Consider the following 21,295-nt stretch of genomic DNA (forward strand, 5'->3'; position numbering starts at 1 on the left):
AGGATCGTGGAACTCCTACAGCCCCTACAAAATCTTCCGTCTGTTTTTAAATAGAAATAAAGCGAAACGATTAAAGTTTACGCGAAAAACTTTAAGATAAATACTCTATCTACCGCTAAGTACCAAACAAGTTCTCGATTAATTTCCCCTTTCACCCGCAAGGGTCCCACCAATTTAGTGAATAGACTTAAAAAGCAGGTAGGATTGCATAATCCAGTTCTCTTCTCCAAAATTTTAACATGTAAAAGCACAACTTTTGATTTAACTGATTGTGCAAGCGGTGTGTGTCTGTGCGTGAGGGGGAGGGGGGTGAATCGGAATTTTTTTTTGCCCGAAAGCCCTTGGCATATCAAAGAATTAGAATTTGGCGAGTTGAAACAAAGTCTGTTGTGGGAGCAATTCGAAAATAGGGAATGAACCCAAAGTCTTCTTTTTCATGGTGTCATGGGCAGATGAAGTCCCCAAGAAGGTAAATCAGTGAAAAACATACCATTTTCAGTGGAAGGTCTATGAAAGAGAAGGGGAAGAATGGTTAATGAATAGTTACCTTTCAATCATCGTTTAACCCTTCAATTCCAGTGAGTGACCAAGACAGAATTTCTCCTTACAATATCAATACAAAGTCAAGAAGACAAGTGATGAGAACCAAGAAAAGTATCAAATAGAGGATTATTAGTTGATCCAATACCAAATTCTCAGAAGTAACATGAGAAGAATTTTATAGCAGACAGTAAGGAGAATTAATTAAAAGATCTTGAGGCTTAAAGGGTCAATGCACTTCTCCATTATGAAACAAACTTTATCAGCCGAGCTTAAAGTTTTCACAACTTAGAAAAAATTAATAAATAAGTCACTGGCAGATAGGCTAATAGGGTGAAATCTGTGAAGTAAATTTCAACAGGAATACGAAACTACACTGAACTGCATTGGTTTAACCTGAACTCTTTAATCCTCAACATCAGTATCCAGATTCTCCATACTCTTCTCCGTGCATTTCCTCTGGTACTGACAAGGAGAATTTGTTTAACAATCAAAACCTCTTAAGTTGGCGATCATTTTCTTTTTTTTCTCGGGATCTTAACGAATGATTCAGCAATATTATTGTTAGGAGAAATTAGATGCTGATCACTCTCAGGGTTTAAGGGTTAACGCTCTATTTCTCCAGAAACTACGCACCACTCTCTCAACCAATCAGATGCTAGACTGGAACCAATTTCGACTTAGTCACTCGTGTCTAGTGCTTTGGGATGACTGTTTTGATTTTACTTCAGCAACTTAATGACTCCTTGTGTGATATTGTACTTTGCTTTGACTGGACATTTTAATAACTTGGGTTTTGGTTATACAACGCGCACTACTCGAAAAGCGCTTAAGAAGAACAAACGAGAGGTTTTTCTTAATGCCGGCGATGCAGTCGGATACGTAATGAGAAGAGCAGAGCCTTAACCCTTTACACCCTAACATCAGTTTGCATATTCTCCATACTGTTCTCTATACATTTCCTAAGGTGTCGACAAGGAGAATTTTTTTAACAATCAAGAGCTTTTCTGGCTGATGATCAATTTTCTTATTCTCGTGGCATTTATTTGTAATTCAGGGGTGATATTGTAAGGAGAAATTAGATGCTAGTCACTCTTAGGGGTTTTAAAGGGTTAAATACCATCTACTGAAAATCATACAGCAGGAAAGTGAAGTAGCTTACGGCGCTAAGGACGCGGTTACTTATGATCCCATGAAAACTAGATCATCAAAGTCATAAGTCATCGGATGGCCTGAGAACTGCCACTGTGATTGGTTGGTTCGTCCGCTTCTGCTTGCGACTCCGACAATTCAGTTTTCATTGGATCAGAAGTGTTTGAGTCAAAGTGACTAAGGACACAAAGTGGAAACGTTCTGTATCTTCTGACTCTAAATCCGTCCATTTCGATTTTTATTGTACGACGCTGCCAACATTTTGAGGCATAACTCACTTAATTTAAGCATTGCACGGACCTGGTTGCAAGCTGAATAATTTTCAGAACATCTTTCTGTTTTAGGACAAAAGTGTGAAGCAAGAAAGACACCAGCGCTTTGCTCTGACATGATGTTAAACTTCCACCGTTTAGCTCCACGACTTAATCACCTTTCACTATATCAATTGAAGAGAAATTTTAAAATCCTCCTTGCAAATTTATTACATATCGTCAAAAAGGCTGTTGTGCTAAAAATTGATTACATGTCGTCAAAAAAGCTGTTGTACTGATCGTGGTAGTGAAGTGCTATCGCTTGACTCACGATGAGATCACTTCCAATGTCAATCGCAATCAGGTAGACCGACTGCGCGTCACCTTATGAAAGACTGACATGATATTTCCACAGAAAATTTCCACTCTACTTAATACCTGGTTAAATAATAGAAAATTTTACAAAGTAGTCGAGTATTTTCTTCATCCATGATTCAACTTTAAATGCGACAATCAACCTGCTATCACGAGAAAGATTTGCTTATGTGTCTGAAACACTGTTCCTTCCAATCAGTTGGTACGAAAGAATCCTTCACTAGGCTTGTTCCTGTTTAAGAAGGTCTCCGATACTTCAACACCATTTAATCCTTCATCACGCTGACAGCTGGGCAGTTGAGACGTGTAGGCTGTAATAGAAACAGTAGGAAACTCAGTAAAAAATAAAGAATTTTGTTTTCGTTTTGTCACAAGCCTGAGACGAATTGGAAGAGTCGAGCCCCTGACCTGCGGATTTCGCGCTCCGATGCTCTACCACTAGGCTGCAGATAACTAACTGGTAAGCTAAGGTGTATGGAGGGTTCAAATGTAACAAGAACCTTGCATACTGCTAGGATTAGCATCATCAAAGTGCCCCGTGTAAACTGCGAATAGGAAAGATGATACCAACCAAGCTAAAAATTCGGTACCACTCGCAAATCATTTCATTCCGCACTGTAAACAGCAGTCTAAATTACCGCAGCGCTACTAACCCTTCTGATTTCGAAAAACCTCAACTTAAAACCTGGCTCCAAGAGCAGAGTGGTACTTGTCGCAAATGAAAGCTAATTTAGGTTGATGATTAGAGAAAATACCTCCCACTCTAAGCCAAACTTAAATTAGAAATTGGCCTAGGCTTTCAAAATTCTAGTTTTGGCACAGCATAGCCTCTCCCATCATGCTTAAACCTTTTACCCCTTTAGAGTGACCAGCTAGTAATTTCTCCTTACAATATCACCCCTGAATCAAACTTGAAAATCACGAGAATCAAGGAAATGATCACCAACTTATAAAGCTCCTGATTTTCAAAAAAATTCTCCTTGTCAGCGCTTCTGGAAATGTATAGAGAACAGTAAGGAGAATTAACATAATAATGTTAGGGGATAAAGGATTAATTTACCCTTCAGGATCTAAATGACTTACCCTCTGTCAGGCGTCTTCTTACATCAAATTCTGTCAAGGACTGCGCTTACGTCATTGTGGTCATTAACCTCAGAGGAGTCCAAGTCTTTACTTGCCAGGATGTCACACACATCATTTATAAGTCCTCTTTTGCTGCACTGCATTTTGGTCCAGTTCAACTGAAACAAGTCCATGCCGTTGACTTTTCTGCCAAGTTCCATAACCGCATCCAGCCAATGGCTCCCCTCCTCTCACAAGGCTTGCAGCGCTTTTTCCTCTACGAGAAATTTAGAATCAGACACAGCCTCCACCCCCGTCAACGTAGCTGTTGAATGTAGACACTTTGACGCTTTGTTCCAGGTTTCCAATCTTCTGTAATAATAATCATTGTACGATAAGTGCGACCATCTTGTTAGGGTGCTCAGTCAGTGTCGAGAATATTCAAATAATGTGCTTTTCACTAAGCCATACTCATTTAAGGTTTTTCATTGCTCTCACTGAGCATGTTAACTTCGAGAAAAATTTTGACAGACGATGTGTTCCCTGACAAAGCTTGACACAATTTGTTTATCCAGTCTTCGTATGAAACAGTGTGGTTGTTTAGTGTAAGGTTTAATATGGCGAGTGACGTGTTTTGTGCTACAACACTCCTCAGATCAAGCATCCAGTCTCCACGCATGTCACTGTGGTTGTTGACTGTAATACTCAGCGTGGTTATCGACGTGTTTTGTGCCAAACCACTTCCCAAGCGGCCCATCCAGTCTCCACTCATGTTACTGTAGTTTCTGACTGTAATACTCAGCGTGGTTATTGACGTGTTTTGTGCTAAACCACTTCCCAGTCCACCCATCCAGTCTCCACTCATGTAATTGTAGTTGTTGAATGTAATACTCAGCGTGGTTATCGACGTGTCGTGTGCCAAACTACTTCCCAGTCCACCCATCCAGTCTCCACTCATGTAACTGTGGTTGTTGAATGTAATACTCAGCGTGGTTATCGACGTGTTGTGTGCCAAATCCCTTCTCAGGAATTGTATCCCGTCTCTACTCCTGTCACCGAAGTCGTTGAATGTAATACTCAGCGTAGTTATCGACGTGTTTTGTGCCAAATCACTTCTCAGTTGGTCCATCCAGTCTACACTCATGCAACTGTAGTTGTTGAATGTAATACTCAGCGTGGTTATCGTCGTGTTTTCTGCCAAACCCCATACCAGTTGGTCCACCCAGTCTCCACTCCTGTCACTGAAGTTGTTGAATGTAATACTCAGCGTAGTTATTGACGTGTTTTGTGCCAAACCAATTCTCAGTTCGCCCATCCAGAATCCACTCATGTAACTGTAGTTGTTGACTGTAATACTCAGCGTGGTTATCGACGTGTTTCGTGCCAAACCACGCCGCAGACCACTCCTCCGGTCACTTATCATGTAACTGTGGTTGTTGAATGTAATACTCAGCGGGTCTATCGACGTGTTGTGTTCCAAACCCCTTTCCAGTCCGCCCATCCAGTCACCACTCATGTCAATGCGGTTGTTGACTGAAATACTCAGCGTGGTTATCGTCGTGTTTTGTGCTAAACCACTTTCCAGTTCGCCCATCCAGTCTCCACGCATGTAACTGTTGTAGTTGAATGTAATACTCAGCGTGGTTATCGACGTGTTTCGTGCCAAACCACGCCGCAGACCACTCCTCCAGTCACTTATCATGCAACTGTAGTTGTTGAATGTAATACTCAGCGTGGCTATCGACGTGTTTTGTGCCAAACCCCTTCCCAGTTCGCCCATCCAGTATACACTCATGGGACTGTGGTTGTTGAATGTAATACTCAGCGTGGTTATCGTCGTGTTTTGTGCCAAACCACTTCCCAGCTCGCCCATCCAGTCTCCACTCATGTACCTGTAGTTGTTGACTATAATACTCGGCGTGCTTATCGACGTGTTTCTTGCAAAACCACACCACAGACCGTCTATCCAGTCTTTACTCATGTAACTGTGGTGGTTGAATGAAATACTCAACGTGGTTATCGACGTGTTTTGTGCCAAACCACTCCAAAGACCACCCATCCAGCCTTCACTCATGCCACTGCAGTTCTTGAGTGAGAAGCGTAATGTGGCAAGTGACACGAATTTCGCCAAAAAGTCACCAACACTTCGTCCCCAGTCCTCCTCACTTGAGTAAATGGGGCTATCAAAGTTCATACTCACTTTACTTACACGTGAGCAGATAGTCTCGACGTTTGTAAATGCTGATGTTAATGACGAAGAATCGACTACAGACAGCTCGACTTCTTCGCATATTTCGTTAACTGTCCTTGCGTCATGGACATTAAGAGTAGAGGAAAATTTTTGATTGCATGTTAGGGCTTGAAGAGTGCTCTTTCCGTCTCTCGTCACCTCTCCCCTAATGTTGATACTCAAGTTGGACAGTGACTTAACTTTGTCAAAGTTCTTCACCAAACAGGTAGCAACACCATCTGTTACTCTTCCATGGATATTCAAATTAACGCAGGAAACTCTTGAGGCTATCAGGAGTTTGCATAAATCACTTGCTCCAGTGCAACTCAACTCTCCCCACATCTTTACACTAAGTGAGTGAAGTTTCAACACGCCAAGTTTTTCTTCAAGTAGAAGAGGACGAAGACAGGCCACCTGTGAAGTTGTTATTTTGCTGACTACATCCGGCTCAATTGTAAGAGACAGAGATGACTTTTTAGCAACATAGAGAGCTTCACAAATGTTTATCCAATTCTCGGGGAGTCCTCCGAACACTTTTAAGACCAGTGACCTTAAAGTACTATTTTCTACAACACCCTTTTTCAACGAAATGAAAGCAGAGCAGCTGACGCTTCCACATACAGTCAATGTGAGGGATTTTAAGTAAGGATTAGCTGCAAGTCCTTCGGCGACAGAAGTCGCCAATGAATCGTGCATGTCTCCATAAATAGTGAGGCCAAAAGATTGAAGTGATCTGTTCAATAGCAAATTGTTCAAAGCCACCATATCACTTTTCCTTACTGAGCCACTGATCTCCAGCACAACAGATGTCAGCGGTGTATCTCCAGACAATCCTTTTTCAAGAACAGTGGCCCAATCCTCAACTAACTTACCCGGCAGTTTTAAAGTCACGGTTTGAAGTGTTTTGTTTGCGGCTAAATTGTCACCAATGGAAGCGGCCACCTTAGGGGAAAAGCAACTACTTGTTTGAAGAGTAAAGGAATGTAAAGATGAGTTCACTTGAAGTGCGCTATACATAAGGCCAGTTATTTGTTCTGTAACACCTTCAAAAGAAAAGAAAATAGTTTCTAGCCTGGAGTAAGAGGTTAGAAACTCGTCAGCAGAGCGAAGATGCAGTATGTCATCAAAATATACAGAAAGATGAACGGGCAATTGTAATTGTGAGAAGCTCTTGCAAGCATTTGCAACTCTTAGAACACCTTCAAATATATCATTTCCGATGCATCTGGTTACTGTCTGTGGAAACGGGATAAAGGAACAAAGAGTCATTGCCATTTGTTCTGCTTCTCCGCTTTCACTGAAACACTCAGTGAAGAAAGTCGCCTCTTGCATAGTACACTTTAGCCAGTTCCAGCATTTAACCTTAAGATTCTCGCCAATCTGTCTAAACAGATTACAAGTAGCCTCACCCAGTATGCCAGACACAAAGATAAACACTTGGTTGTATTTTCTTGTGATGTCAGCAAAGCTCAACTTCAAATCCTGAAAGACATTAACCTTCTCTTCCAGTAGCTTGTGTGCCAGATATAATGCCGCCAAGTACTCTTGAAAAGTCTTGTGGAAAAAGTGATATTCGTGCTGAGGGTTAATCTTCTTCGCACTGGCCTCTTTAAATACCAAACCAAGTTTACGAGCTGCCAAATTTTCCTCTTCTCTTCTTTCAAATTCTGCCAACTCTTCTTCTCGAAACGAAAACCGGTCGTTTTGCAGACACCTCCACGCTAACTGCCCCAATGCTAGTAAACTATCTTTAAATTGTTCCTCTAGAGCTTTGTCGTCAGCAGCGGCTTCCACCTTGTTTTTGGCACAATACCTTCGCAAAAGGCAACCAACAATAATGTGATAAAGTTGGGTTCGAGAAGATGGTAGATTTCCTTCATAATCCTCAAAAACAACACAGAGAAGAAGCAGATTCAATGGATTGCTCGGGAGTGCATGTAGGAAGGTATTTTCCCGGATGGACTGAATAAGCCTTTCTCCCTTTGCTACATGATCAAGACCTAAGTGACTAAAGTGCTTTCTGATGTACTCAAAGGAGTCTACTTTTGTGAACCCTTCAATTTGCAGAATAACGTCAAAGTCAACCTTCTGTCGCACTTCAATTCCTTTTTCTTGACGAGATGTCGCCAAAACATAGCAAAGTGGTAACATTCTTCTTCTTAGTAACTTATCCACGTGACATTCACCTGCTGCCGGAAGCTCATCAAGGCCATCTAAAATCACCAAAATGTTTTCCTGGTTGTGAACATCTTTAATGTAATCTACCAGCTTTTCCTTGACCTTTCCCTCCATTGGGAGTAGCTGATCAACAATGGCATCTATTACATCTCCACAAATGTCTCGACATTTCAGCAGCAACAAAAGTTTGAAAACTGGAAAAGCAGATTCACTTGGGATTTTCTGGTTAGCCCAGTCATGAGAAATTTTAAGACAAAAAGTTGTCTTTCCGATTCCAGGGCTTCCCTCTACGAGCACCATAGAATCGTCATCTTTGTTGACAGTTTTAAAGATGTCAAACATGTTCACTGTTCTATCTTCCAATCTAAAGTCTGTTATTCGTCTCGATACTACTGACAATTTTGTGTAAACATCATCAAGAGGTAGCTTAAAGGTGTTCTCCCAAAGAAGCGGTTTTAGAAGAGATCTTCTGTTGTACTCAGCTCTGAGATGTTTTGTAATCACAGAAAGGTCATGATCTAGGGGAAAATTATGAAAAAAAAAATTTTTAACTTTTGTACATGTTTCATGCAATTTTTTTTAGGATTACACTCAGAATGGAAAAGAATTTCAGGCTCTATGCAGATGGTATGTGATTGCACAGATTATGAAAATGAATCAAACATTAAAATCAGAACATTTACAGATTTAACCTCGAACAACTGAGACTGAAAAAGCATGACTAAATTGAAGTTAACAAACACAGAGGCCATGAACTACTGGAAATGGATGAAACATAAATAAGAAACCTCTCCACTTGCTAACTTTCAAGATGACAAGCAATGGAGAAGAACTGTAACGCTTCGCTGTGTATGCAAATAACATGAGATTTCACACTGATTCCACCAATCTAAAAGACTGTTGACGGAATTACCACTAAGAAGACCGCACTGACTGGTGTATCAGTCAGTTTGGCTATAAGTAGTGCATGCCTGCCCCAAATTAATGAGTCAATTGACCACAAAATCAATTTAAACTGAAGTAACAGGGTGATTACTACATGTAGCATTTACCATTAGCTGTGGAATCGCCTTGAGTCTGACCACTTTCTTGAAACGGTGGGATTTCCCTCCCTGCAAGGAACAAGGAACATTTAAAAGCTAAGCTCTCATGACTTGCTGCTGCTCATTGCTAGACAAGCCTCACAAACAATATTGACCCTTTAACCTCTAAACGTGACTGGTATGTAATTTCTCCTTACATTATCTCCCTGAATCAACCATGAAGGTCACAAAAATAATGGAAATGATCACCAACTAAAAAAGCTCTTGATTTTTAAACTAATTCTCCTGGTCAGTACCAAAGGAAATTTCGAGAAAACAGTAAGGAGAAAATGCATACTGATGTTAGGGTGTGAGGGGTTTTTACTACTACATGTAGCAACATTCCAACCAAGTAAATAAAATCAACTGGTCAAAAGCAGCAAACTTAGATTCTTTGGATCCTCTCAGAAAGGGTAAACTAAGTGGGTCGAGTTCCAGAATTAAATAGGTTTTGGCTTCTGCTGAGCTACACAGAGCTTTCAAGTCTATGATATTGCATCAATTACATTATTAATCTATTTGTAAGGAGAAAGTACCTCTACTGTGATCATGATGGAAAAAGTCTTGTCTACATTGATTAGAAAGCTGATCTCCAAAAACAATGGATGATAGTCGTTCATCCTTGACTGGTAAAGCTGTTAATATACTTGCTACCACACCTATGGCAGGTGCCAAATAAATTAATAATAGCTAATTATTAAATACTGTAAAATATTGTAAAATATAACTTTCACCATACTTCTTATTTCTTGCTGTTTAAACAAATTCAAATATTAAATAACTGTTTCAACTCATGCTGAATGTAATATTTCTGATATCTTGGCTTAGTAGAGGTACATTAAGGAAGTGACTACATTCCATTGACATAGACCAACATACATGAAAGCCTTCCTAACAAAAATGTTACTATGTGTTTCCTATCATAAATAGTCAATCTGATGCAATGCTGTAAGTGACCCCAGTTTTGAGAAATTATTGATTACCTTTGTGGTACGTGCCATCTCTCAATTCTTCTCTGGGTCTCTCACAAGCCTGACTTGTATCAGCAACAGATGTTGGCCTCTTATCCCTGACTGGCTTGGCTAACTTGCTCTCTGATAAATCTACATGTGATAAACGGAATTCATAATTGATTTTCATCCTATTTCAGCTATTTATCATTTCATAAATTTTGGTGTGCAAAGATAATCTTTCACATTATAGCTAGCTACAGTATTTAAATATAAACCACTTCAAAAGAATATCATGGAATTTGCAGAAGATATACATCTGGTATGTCTTGGTGGATGCTTCATATATAATTTTTGAAAGAATTTGATGAGATTTCCAATTGGTTAAAAAATCAATAGGGGTATGGAGCTTATCCCAATTTCTACAACTCAAAGCTGTAGAAATTACTGATTACCTTTGTGGTATGTGCCATCTGTCAATTCTTTTCTGGGTCTCTTACAAGCCTGACAGGTATCAGCAACAGATGTTAGCGTCTTATCCCTGACTGGCTTGACTAACCTGCTTCCTGATGAACCTACATGTGATAAACAGAATTCATAACTGATTTTGACTCTATTTCAATCAGCTATTTGTCATTTCATAAATTTTGGTGTGCAAAGATAGCTAGCTAGAGTGTATAAACATTAACCACTTCAACAGAATATATGGAAATTTCAGAGGAAATACATCTAGCATGTCTTGGATAATTTTTGAAAGAATTTGATAAGATTTTCAATTAACCAAAACATAAATGAGGGTATGGAGCTTATCCCAATTTCTACAGCTCAAAGGAACCAAGGGGATTGTAAATTGTTCCTACTGGAAGTAGGAATATTTAAAATATTCAAATTGAATCCAATTTTAATTTCATTGCAAGTAACCCCTACCCATTTAATCTTTACTAGAGAACCAAATAGTTCACTAGTTTTATAAAAATGTCAAAGCTTGGTGGAGACAGGCACCTTGAGAGTTGTATGTTTGTTCCCAAAGAAAAAAAACAGAAGTATCCATCTGAAGTCCGGCCTCCCAGATAGATTACTAACTAACAACATTGAACATACCTACATGTAGGTGACCAATAAAGAGTCTGTGCTATAATTATTTGAAAACATCAACTGTCTAGTGGATGACAAAAACATGCTGTTGCAAAAATATATTGAAGTAGCAGTACTAATATCAACTCATTGTCTTATTGTCACAACCGAAAATAGTCATGATGAAAGAGAACTTTTACCAAATGTAAGTGTCTGCATCTTTTTCACAAGGACAGTACAAGGCTTCTCCCACTCATAAGCTTTTGCATAATGTTCACGAAGAAGCTTTGCTTCTGAAAGGCGAACTTTCCTACGTTTTTGACGTACATCTCTGATCTCTCTGGCCCAGTCTTTAGAATCTTCTGAGTCTACCACACACTGTGAACCCAAAGGTACTTCCTTCAGAGCTTCTCCAAGTCCAGAATTACCACTGACAAGTACAGGCAGACCAGCAGATAACGCTTCAAGACCAGGCAATCCAAAACCTTCAGTCCTCGATGGCATTATGGCAAGATCCACCTCACAGAATAAGTTGGTTAGTACTTCTCTGTTGTCATCAAAGTTGCGAACAATTAGCTGATTACGACTGATGCCATGCTGAAGAAGCTTCTCTGCTATTTCCTTGCCATCTTCTCTCAGAGAATAGAGAAACTTCAGTTGGTAAGATGCATCTTTCAACTCAGCAATCGCTTCAGCAGCCATGTTGAACCCCTTAACATCAAAATCTTTACAACTGTCACCACTTCCAATCACTAAAACACAGAATGTTTTCCTTTCACCAATGGCCTGTGCTACATTCAAAAATTCAGAGAAAATACCTGGGGTGAGATCTAAAATGGTTTCCTCTTCTTTATCAGAACAAAGGCAGCGTTCATAAGTCTCTGCCACCTTGGGTCCTATTGCTACAACCTCATCGGCCATTTTACAGAGTTCTACTTCTGTTTGCTGAAGTTGTTGTCCTTCTGAAATGTTCTGGTACATTCCCACTTCTTCATGAACACTGTGAACAACTTGAATCCATCTGCAGTCTTGATTCCTCTTTATAAGGGGAATTTGTTTGCCAAGATGCACTCCATGTCCTATGACACAGTCTACATCATGGTTTCTGGGTAAAGATGACAACCAAAAAATTGGTTCATGGCCAGGCAGTTCATCTGCTTCAACAAGCTGAATTTGATGAATCCCAGCATTTTTCTGGTCCTCTTCGCTGCACTTGGGAAGAAACACACTAACTTCCACATTAGGATGCTTAGCTAGCTGTATAGCAAGCTTTCTACTGATAGTTGAGACTTCTCTATCAGTTGATGATCTCCACCCACTACTCAGCAAAGTGACTTTCAGACTCCTGTTTTGCTGGCCTTCCTGTGATGAAGAGGTTTCACTTGGAGTGGCCAAATCCTTCAAGAGCAAAACAGCACAAATTTAGAATAGCTCTCTTTATTGCAATAATAAAATATATTTCATATTAATAAACAAAAGGTACAATAAAATATATTTTTTTGCCATGTGTTATGTAACAATGGCCAAGAGAACATAGAGAGAGAAAAAAATAGAAAAGCACATGGTATTTTTGTGCAATTTATGGTTGTTCATCAGTTATTTAAATATGTAGCAAGGGAGCACAACATTGGTGATGAGGATAGGCATGAGCATGGCACAAGATGTCTTTGAACAAAAATGAACCCTCAAAGGCAATTCCAAAGTTTGATTAATTGTCACTTGGGAGTCTACTACGTCTAATTATCAATCAAGGTAAAAACGCAACCACAAGACAAAGAACAACAGCTATGCTACTCCAATAAACAGACCCACATGTCCAAGAAATCTCTAAACTTATGAACACTTGCAAAGCAAACAATTATGTATGCAGCTGTCACAGCATTAGATGGATATTTTCTTCCCAAAGTCGACTCAGTTTTTGCCCATCAGAAATTTCACCAACTCTAACAAAAGGAAGGCAAAACTGTTTTTGCAGTTTGTAACTGGATTAAGAAAAGAAGGAAAGGATTGCAGTTTTGGTGCAGACTTTGACAACCAGATAAGAGACCTTCTCCTGTGCTAATGTATGTCAGACTATATGAACCACAAATTATTTGAAGAAAGGCAAGAGCTAACCCTTGCTTGGATGTTAGAACTCTCAGATCAGTGTGAAAGGGCAGAGCACCAAATATCTTATCTCAGTGAGAGTAAGCAGGGTCCAGAAGATGTAAACAGGGTTTATAAAAAACCTGGCAGACCAAATGGTAAACATTAGAGTAAAGGAAACAAACAAGAAAAACATTGGTATAGTTGTGGGTCCAGTGGGCACCTGGGTGGAGATCCAAACTGCCCTGCTAGAGGTCAGACTTGTACCCAGGTAAAATGTCAGGCGGGATATAGGCGGGATCCTGGCAATCCCACCCAGGATCCCAGGTGGGAATGGCGGGACAACACCTTTGGTGGTGGGATCCCACCTTTCCCACCTGAGATGAAAATTTGATCCCACCTGGGATTCTGCATTTAATGCGGGATTCCTGCATCCCACCCGGGATCTTAGGTGGGACTTATGCATTCTACCCGGGATCCAAGTCAGGATTTACATATCCCACCTGGGATTCTTTATCCCACCCATGAAAATATTGTTTTGCTGTTTTTATTCTTACAAAACATTTTTGTGAGAGTTCCAATACTTATGGATCATCCACACTCCGCAAATATTTGGCATGCGGACAAGACAGAGGTGGTCACTGTTCCCTTTGAGAAAATACACCTTTTTAATGACTTCTTCAATTTGCTTTATTTGAAACTCTGATCTGAAAATATTTTTAAAACAAGACTTGTTAGTAGTGAGAAGTACAAACCGAGTTTCTTTTCATAACTTAATTTCTTAAATGTCCCAATCACTGGACCTCCTAAAAAATATTACTTCTTTATATTTTTGGTGCAAAATACAATTCCTTCTTTACATACAAATGAAAAGTACAAGTCACAGTTCAATAATAACAGCTCTAAAGTTTACTTGTTGTTCTTCTCTGAGTCAGCGATCAACAAAATTATTCCATACCTTGTAGGTCTTGTAGTATAAAATGACAACCTTGTATCTTCGTCCTCTCCACCCCTTTCCAAGCTCGGGAATGCTTTGGACTGTGCATAACCATTTGCAGATGAGAATTCCAATGCACCTCTGTAATCGCATGTAGTTGCTTCTGTCTCTAATGCAAATGTTTTCTCCGTTATGAGATGCACTGGACTCTGTTGGCACCATTGCTAGTTCAGTGGAAAGACCGACTGAGGAATTGAGATGGCTAGCTGTTTTGGAACGTGTTGCTGAACGCTTGTTGTGGTCAAGCCTTGTTGATTTGGGTACTGGTACACTGGGATCATCTAGGTATCTCTTATACTTCCTAATGTGATTGGCTTGTGTTGTTTCTCACCTTCCCCGTGAACATAACTCAAGTGGGTTTCGAATCTTTCTTTCCTCAAAAACTTTCGGCCACAAATCGTGCATTTTTGTTCGATTCTTGTCAATTATTTCTACATAGAGTGAATTCACATCATTGTTTATGTCATCATCAAAACATGAATCCAAGGTATCCACCATCCAAGAGAGGAGAACCAGTCAGAAGAGACAGAATAATGTTGCGCACTTCTCTTAAGACTGCAATGGGTTAAGCCAGCAGATTCTCTTTGCTAAAAGGTCCACGTGATCATGCCCATGATCGGAAACAAAGAAAACTCCATTTGGCGCTCATCTTTGAATGTACTTTTCATCGGTTTACCGCTCTTGCTTCACGTTGTTTCTTTTCTCAACTGTTTTGCTTAATATAACACTTCTAAAGATGGGTTTTATTGTGGTTCAATGGGAAAACGAGAACAGCGTGAGTGTTTTAAAAGAAAAGAAAGTCGTTGGTGCCGTGGAATTAAAAGAAGGGACAATTAACAGTTGACATATCGACTGGTTCAAATAACTCAATGATCGAGTAGCCATTTAAAGCTAGGATTTTTAGAAGTTTGTGGTGAGTACAAATTGCCATATTCGTTACGTGATCAAAATCTTATCAAAGAATAGAAATAACGGCTTGAATTAAGCTTACCTAACACTCAGCGCAACTGAAACTCAAATAATTCTGAGAATCGAATTGGTCACTTGCATGCTGCAGTTTCCTAAGCTTACACTTTACAATGAAATAAATCTATGAGTAAGGTTTCAAGATTACTTTAGTCACATTTGGGAACATTCTGACCTTGCTTTGCTTTGAAAAATTCGACTGAAGAGAGAGCAGACTTTCAATCAGTACCTTTGTCAAAATTTTGATAACATGAATTATTAAGGTTTCGTCTTTCTTCTATTCTTTGATACGCAACAGCCAATTTTTTTTAAACGTTGAGCCTTATTACACTGTAGATGGTCTGCTAAAATGATGAAGAAAAAGAAATATGCTGAGTTGTGCTGTTATTCTTTAAAAATGTTTGGTTAAGAAATTTGTTAATGAAACAAGTCAAACACATGCTGGTTCATTGCAAATAAATTATGAGATCTTTATCACATATAGTCTGTGTATTCATGTACTGTTTGAATCATTTATGATCAACAGCTTGGTAAGACAATGGGATCCCATTGGAGGTGTCAGTATGTTCTGATGTGATAAATCATCAACACATAGCTAAAGAGTATCTTTGATTTGCAACCATCAGCACTACACCACAAGAGAAATTGAAGAAGTATCTGCAATGGATGAACAGTTAAAAGCTCTAAGAGAGGCAAATAAAACTGTTTGATTTGATAAATGCCAGGCTTATGCACCAACTGCTCATGACCTGTGTGTGATCTGTGAATAGTCCTATGTGGTACCTGTATTGTGGTACCTGTATTGTGCTAACCAGCGAGCTAGGGCCAAAACCATTGCCTTAGCTCATAAAGGACACTTACATGTTGCAATTGTTAGAACAAAACAAAATTTGAGAAGCAAAGCATGGTGGCCTTGTATGGATAAGGCAGCAGAGAAAATCTGCAAGTCTTGTTATGAATGTCAACTGCTTGCACATCCATATCTCCTTAAGCTGCCGACATCAATGACATTGCTAGAGGGTCCTTAGTGAGACCAAGCCATAGACCTTCTACAGCCACTCCCATCTGGACCATCCATACCACTTGTCATCAACTACTATATCCATTATTATGAGTATGTGGAAGTAATTAACCACCTAGAAGAGATCCTCAGCAGCCATGGTCTTCCTGTAACTACCAAGTCAGACAGCGGACCATAATTCTGATCAAGACAATTCCAAGAATACTGTAAGCAGAATGGCATTGTGCATCTTAAGACCACACCAAAACCACCGTAGGCCAATAGGGAAGTTGAAAGACAAAATGCCATCCCAATGAAGAGAACCTGCAATGCCCAAGTTGTAGGAGTTGACCAGATGAAGGATATAGAATATATGTGAGTGTGTAGAGAGGTATTGATCAGCTAAAAGTCCTGGGAAGTATTGTTTAACCCTTAAACTCCCAAGATCTGATTGTCAATTCTCTCCTCTTGCTGCTACACAATTCCTTGTAAATTAGTTACAAGAATTTGGTGTAAGATCAAGATAAAAAACTTCTTCCTGATAAGCTTGAGTATTCTTGTTAGCTGTTTGCCAGAAAACATATGGTTATCATAGGGAGAAGTTACATGTTGGTCACTTCTTGGAGTTAGAGGGTTAAAAGGAAGATGAGAGCAAAATTGCCTGAGATACATGCTGATTGCCACATACAGACTTGTTAGGGTGAAAGAAAAGACCAAAGCATATGCAGACAAGGCTAAAAACACCAAACAATCTGATATTCAAGTTGGTAATCGAGTGCTAGTGAAAGACAAAATGACAAATTCTCCACACCATTCAATCCAATGTAATCCCAAATGGTTAGCAAGACTGGTAACAGTGTCATTATAGAAACTCCAAGTGGGACCCAATACTTGAGAAATACCTCCCATGTGGAGAAATTTGGGATAGATGATCCTGCATCTACATTTGAAACACTATCTATCAGCCAGACAAAATTAGAGCACCTACAACAAAACCAGGTTGAGCTGCAAGAGAATTAATACCTGTGGCACCTGCCACTCTGCTGCATGAACCTCCTTCAAGGCAAACCCCATTAACACAAGCAAATAGAATGGAAACAAGGCAGTTCCCATCTGTTCAGATCTTGCAATTGATGGAGCAACAGTGCCTGGCATGCAAGCAACACCAAGCTGTGAAAGACCTCAGAGATAGAGGAGGCTGCTAAGAGATACAGGTACAGGGACTTTGTCTTGCAATGATGAGGTGATCATTTAAATTTTAAAAATTCATTGAAATTGAAGAACAAAGTGATTGACAACTTTGTGACTTTGTGATTAAGTTTTGTTAAGGACATCTATGGGGAGATATACTGACAAAGTAGAAAGTTACAGGAGTAAAGAAGTAATTAAGCCACTCACACCTGCTTGAGACATATTAAATGTCTACAGCAAGTGTTGACAGAAAAATGTTCCTTTGGATACTTTAAGTGAGTTTCTCATTGAATAACTGTACAATTAAATAGTGTGAGATCCTGACAATAATGAATAGTTTTCCTTGGTCAAGAATCTGCAAGGACTGAGTTTCAAGATAAACAATGACACACAAAAGTGTAAATGTTGTGCTTAACTTTACAGGAAAAGGGTTCCATTTGTACTAAAAATTCTCATTCTCATAGCTTCATAATTAAATTTATGAGTCATTAGTTTTACCTTTGATGGCCCAGACATCACAGGAAACCTTTAATATTGAATGCAGCTGCTGAAAAGAAAAAATTACAATGTCCTAATTAACTTACCTCACTTAACACAAAAAAAAAGGCTTTTAGGTTATATATTCACAAAACAGGCAGTCGGAGACTGCAGGTGGCTACTGATATAGAATTGGACAAAAATGGAGAAGGTAGATTAGGTAGAAGGTAGTTTTGCAGAAGATTTGTGTTACATGAAGCATGCAAAGCAAGAAAGCCTGCCACATCTTATATATTCATGGGTATGTCTCAATTAGCATTTGCTATCTGCGGGTCAAAGGAATATCTTGTAAACATGCAAGAAAATAAAAACAAAAGTGAAAAGTGAATTGGTTAACAAGAGAAAGATGATTTAAGAATACAGTGACTAGTTGACATTCAACCAGTAACTTAATAATAACAAATAATCATATTAACAATAATGAAAATCATAGAAATAGTAAAGTAATAATTAAGAGGGACTCGCTTGAAAGCCTCAGGGTTCTTTTATTCTCTAGGCCCCAATAACAATTAAGGTTACTTCCCACTTTCGTGGGTGTCCATCTGATCAGGAGAAAATTTGTACGCGCACTAGTTTCACTAAAATCCTAGCAAATTATATATCAATAGAAAGCTTAATAACTGCAGTTTAGGATCAAAAGGTTTTAACTCATAAAGGTTTGCAAACAGCTCGTGCCAAGCCACAAGATTATCTCACCTCCTGAAATCGCAAGCAAATGGGACAACAGGACCTCCTAGTGTCAATGAAGATGGATCAAGATTCCAGGGAAAGCAGGCACATTTCTATATCTCTATCGCTCAGTGGAGTGTCGAGGACGACAACACAATAATAAGAAAACTTGCCAAAGACAAAGGAAAAACTCATGACAAAGATGGAAAAACTGGAAAATGTACTAAGAAGCAAGACAACGAATTGATAAACAGCTTTCAAAATTACGATTCGAGGCGATTGTTAATGTTTTTGTATCAAGGCTGGTACTTGCATAAAGAAAAGGAAACCTCATTTTAACATCATGTATGGCACATTTTGGTTTAACAGTGACTTCTTTGTTCGAAATCTAGACACCAGCATGAAGCTCCACCTGTACAAGTCGTTTTCACAAAGGAATTTTTCCTTTACTTGACAGAGTGGTACCCCTTCTTTCTCACTTTGGGCCTATTTTTTATTATTATTTTTTTTTTTACCAAGGACTTTCTTCTGCTGATTGATTTTTCCATGAGCAAAGATTTTTTTCATAAACAAAGAGCTTCCATGTGTGAATTTTGTAAAGTGCAAAATGTAAACAAAATATTAAAATAACATGAAAATCAAGCCCCAACATGAGCAGTTACAGTGAAAATTCCCCCCAGGGAACTCGTCCAGGTCCGAGATTATGACACCTTCCTGATTTATTAACTTTTATTTGAAAATATGTTTTTATAAATAAGTCAGGTGCTTTTACAGATTTCAGATATTTTTTTATATTTTTTTATGGAAACATGAGGTTTAATGTTTGATTTCAGTTTTTACAAATAAAAGAAAAATCGATTTTTTCGGCCTCTGAAGGTGGGAAGTAACCTTAATGCTTGGTGTTTATGGTTTAAGTTCCGGTTGATTTGAGGTGCATCATATGCTGTTCAAGGTAACTAGCTGTTTGAAGGCAACGTATAGCATTTGCATGAAATAACAGAGTCAATGCTCCATTGTTTTCTAGACAATAAATTTTCCTCTTCCTCTTTGGTTGTTTGACTAACAAGCCCAAAAGATGTCAATGAATCCTCTAATCACAATATTGCTAGCCAAAACGACAATTTCTAACTAAAACAGTAGAAAATATGTCATGCACTTCACTACAAAGGGTCTTTGATTCCTAACAAGTAAAGTTTTATCTCTGGCAAACAATTTGTGATCTGGGTTACCAAGAAGGTTGCCCTTGGAATTCTGTTTGACATCCACTTATATCCTTTTCTGATGATAGCAAACAAGTGGTTACTCCAAAAGAACTTACTGAAACTTCAACATATTTTCATATCGGGGAACTAACAATACATAAATAAAACATGAAAACTTACCACATTTCGTTATATGGGTTGTTTAGGATCGTTAATCCAGACATATCCGAGTGAGATGACTGACTCTCTAAACCTTCAAAACAATCACAGGCCACATTGTGATAAGATTACAAAGGACTATTGAAAAGTAAAGGAAAATTTGAGTCATTTTAAATATTCTGGATTGATCTGTTGTTTTCTCTCTCATTTACTTGAGAGTCAAAATGATTCGTGAATTGTGAATAAGCAGACAAGAGTAAGACCACTGGTGTACTGGCAAATTGCCAGTGGAACAAACCTAACAGTCAAAGCTATAAATTCCACATCCCAAGCAACTCTTTTGCTACGTAAAACGTCTTGTTCTTCCAAAATACTACAAGAGGCTAAAATGAAGAAAAAGCCTTCACGCTTTGCGCTTTGACATTCCCGACAAAACAGCTTGGTTAAACGATCAGAGCCCACGATGGCGAAATCACGTGAGTTATCAGAGCAGTACTGGCAAACATCATGCGATCCAACTAGCAGTGATTAGAAACACGTTCTCCCGCGAGGGACATTCGAAATGATTCCAATAGATGTACGATTACTGAGCAAGATATCTCCCTTCATATGGAACCTTTCCACGAAACGAACAAACATAAGCTTTCAGAATTACCTTCGATCAGCAGATAGATCAAGGACAACGCAAGCCGCCCAAAAAACAAAAGTTGCATCAGCTCAAGAATCTTCGCTCACTGCCATACTAACAGCCTTGCCAGACAATGACAGACACTTCACGTTAAGGTTGTAAATCACCCCATTATTTAAGATATATGTAAAAGTAAATTTAAATCCAGTTAAATCACGCGTCTTCTAAAGGGCGTAAGTTCGCTCTAATCCCACCCACAACGATGAGCATTCCCAGAATTCCCAGAGGATTTTCGGTTTTCAATCAAAGTGCTCTGTGACGGATAGTTAACTTTCAATCATCGTTTAACCCTTCAATTCCCATGAGTGACCAAGACAGAATTTCTCCTTACATTATCAATACAAAATCAAGAAGACAAGTGATGAGAACCAAGAAAAGTATCAAATAGAGGATTATTAGTTGATCCAATACCAAATTCTCAGAAGTAACATGAGAAGAATTGTATGGCAGACAGTAAGGAGAATTAATTAAAAGATCTTGGGGGTTAAAGGGTCAATGCACTTCTCCATTATGAAACAAACTTTATCAGCCGAGCTTAAAGTTTTCACAACTTAGAAAAAATTAATAAATAAGTCAGGGGCAGAGATAGGCTTATTGGGTGAAGTCTGTGAAGTAAATTTCAACCGGAATACGAAACTACTCTGAACTGCATCGGTTTTACCTTAACTCTTTACTCCTCAACATCAGTATCCAGATTCTCCATACTCTTCTCCGTGCATTTTCTTTGGTACTGACAAGGAGAATTTGTTTAACAATCAAAACCTCTTAAGTTGGCGATCATTTTCTTTTTTTTCTCGGGATCTTAACGAATGATTCAGCAATATTATTGTTAGGAGAAATTAGATGCTGATCACTCTCAGGGTTTAAAGGTTAACGCACTATTTCTCCAGAAACTACGCACCACTCT

At 38.9% G+C, this 21,295-nt stretch overlaps 1 protein-coding gene across 4 annotated transcripts; it reads right to left on the bottom strand.

The window, feature by feature from the left end:
* Positions 1–1,913: 1,913 nt before the first annotated feature.
* On the bottom strand, positions 1,914–20,586 carry LOC131785148 (uncharacterized). Of its 4 annotated transcripts, none has more exons than XM_066170638.1 (10): positions 20,356–20,586; positions 19,722–19,794; positions 17,632–17,677; positions 11,095–12,292; positions 10,276–10,395; positions 9,854–9,973; positions 9,407–9,529; positions 8,841–8,900; positions 3,402–8,306; positions 1,914–2,629 (listed from the first exon to the last, which is right to left on the bottom strand). In XM_066170638.1, the coding sequence occupies exons 3-9, from the start codon at positions 17,647–17,649 to the stop codon at positions 3,856–3,858; spliced, it is 6,090 nt and encodes a 2,029-aa protein (XP_066026735.1). In that variant the 5' UTR covers positions 17,650–17,677; positions 19,722–19,794; positions 20,356–20,586; the 3' UTR covers positions 1,914–2,629; positions 3,402–3,855. The 4 variants fall into 4 exon arrangements, with proteins under 4 accessions (XP_066026735.1, XP_066026736.1, XP_066026734.1 ...); XM_066170639.1 differs by having other exon boundaries at positions 8,859–8,900; positions 17,632–17,680; XM_066170637.1 differs by having other exon boundaries at positions 17,632–17,680.
* Between the last annotated feature and the right edge of the window lie 709 nt (positions 20,587–21,295).

Source organism: Pocillopora verrucosa, chromosome 8, assembly GCF_036669915.1.
Source record: "Pocillopora verrucosa isolate sample1 chromosome 8, ASM3666991v2, whole genome shotgun sequence".
NCBI lineage: Eukaryota > Metazoa > Cnidaria > Anthozoa > Scleractinia > Pocilloporidae > Pocillopora > Pocillopora verrucosa.

What these genes read in the sequence shown, in the direction of transcription:
- LOC131785148 (XM_066170638.1), bottom strand. An exon ending in AGATGGCACATACCACAAAG is followed by an intron (nt 9,974 to 10,275) that starts GTAATCAGTAAT and finishes TATCACATGTAG; the next exon opens with ATTTATCAGAGAGCAAGTTA. An exon ending in AGATGGCACGTACCACAAAG is followed by an intron (nt 9,530 to 9,853) that starts GTAATCAATAAT and finishes CACCTGCCATAG; the next exon opens with GTGTGGTAGCAAGTATATTA.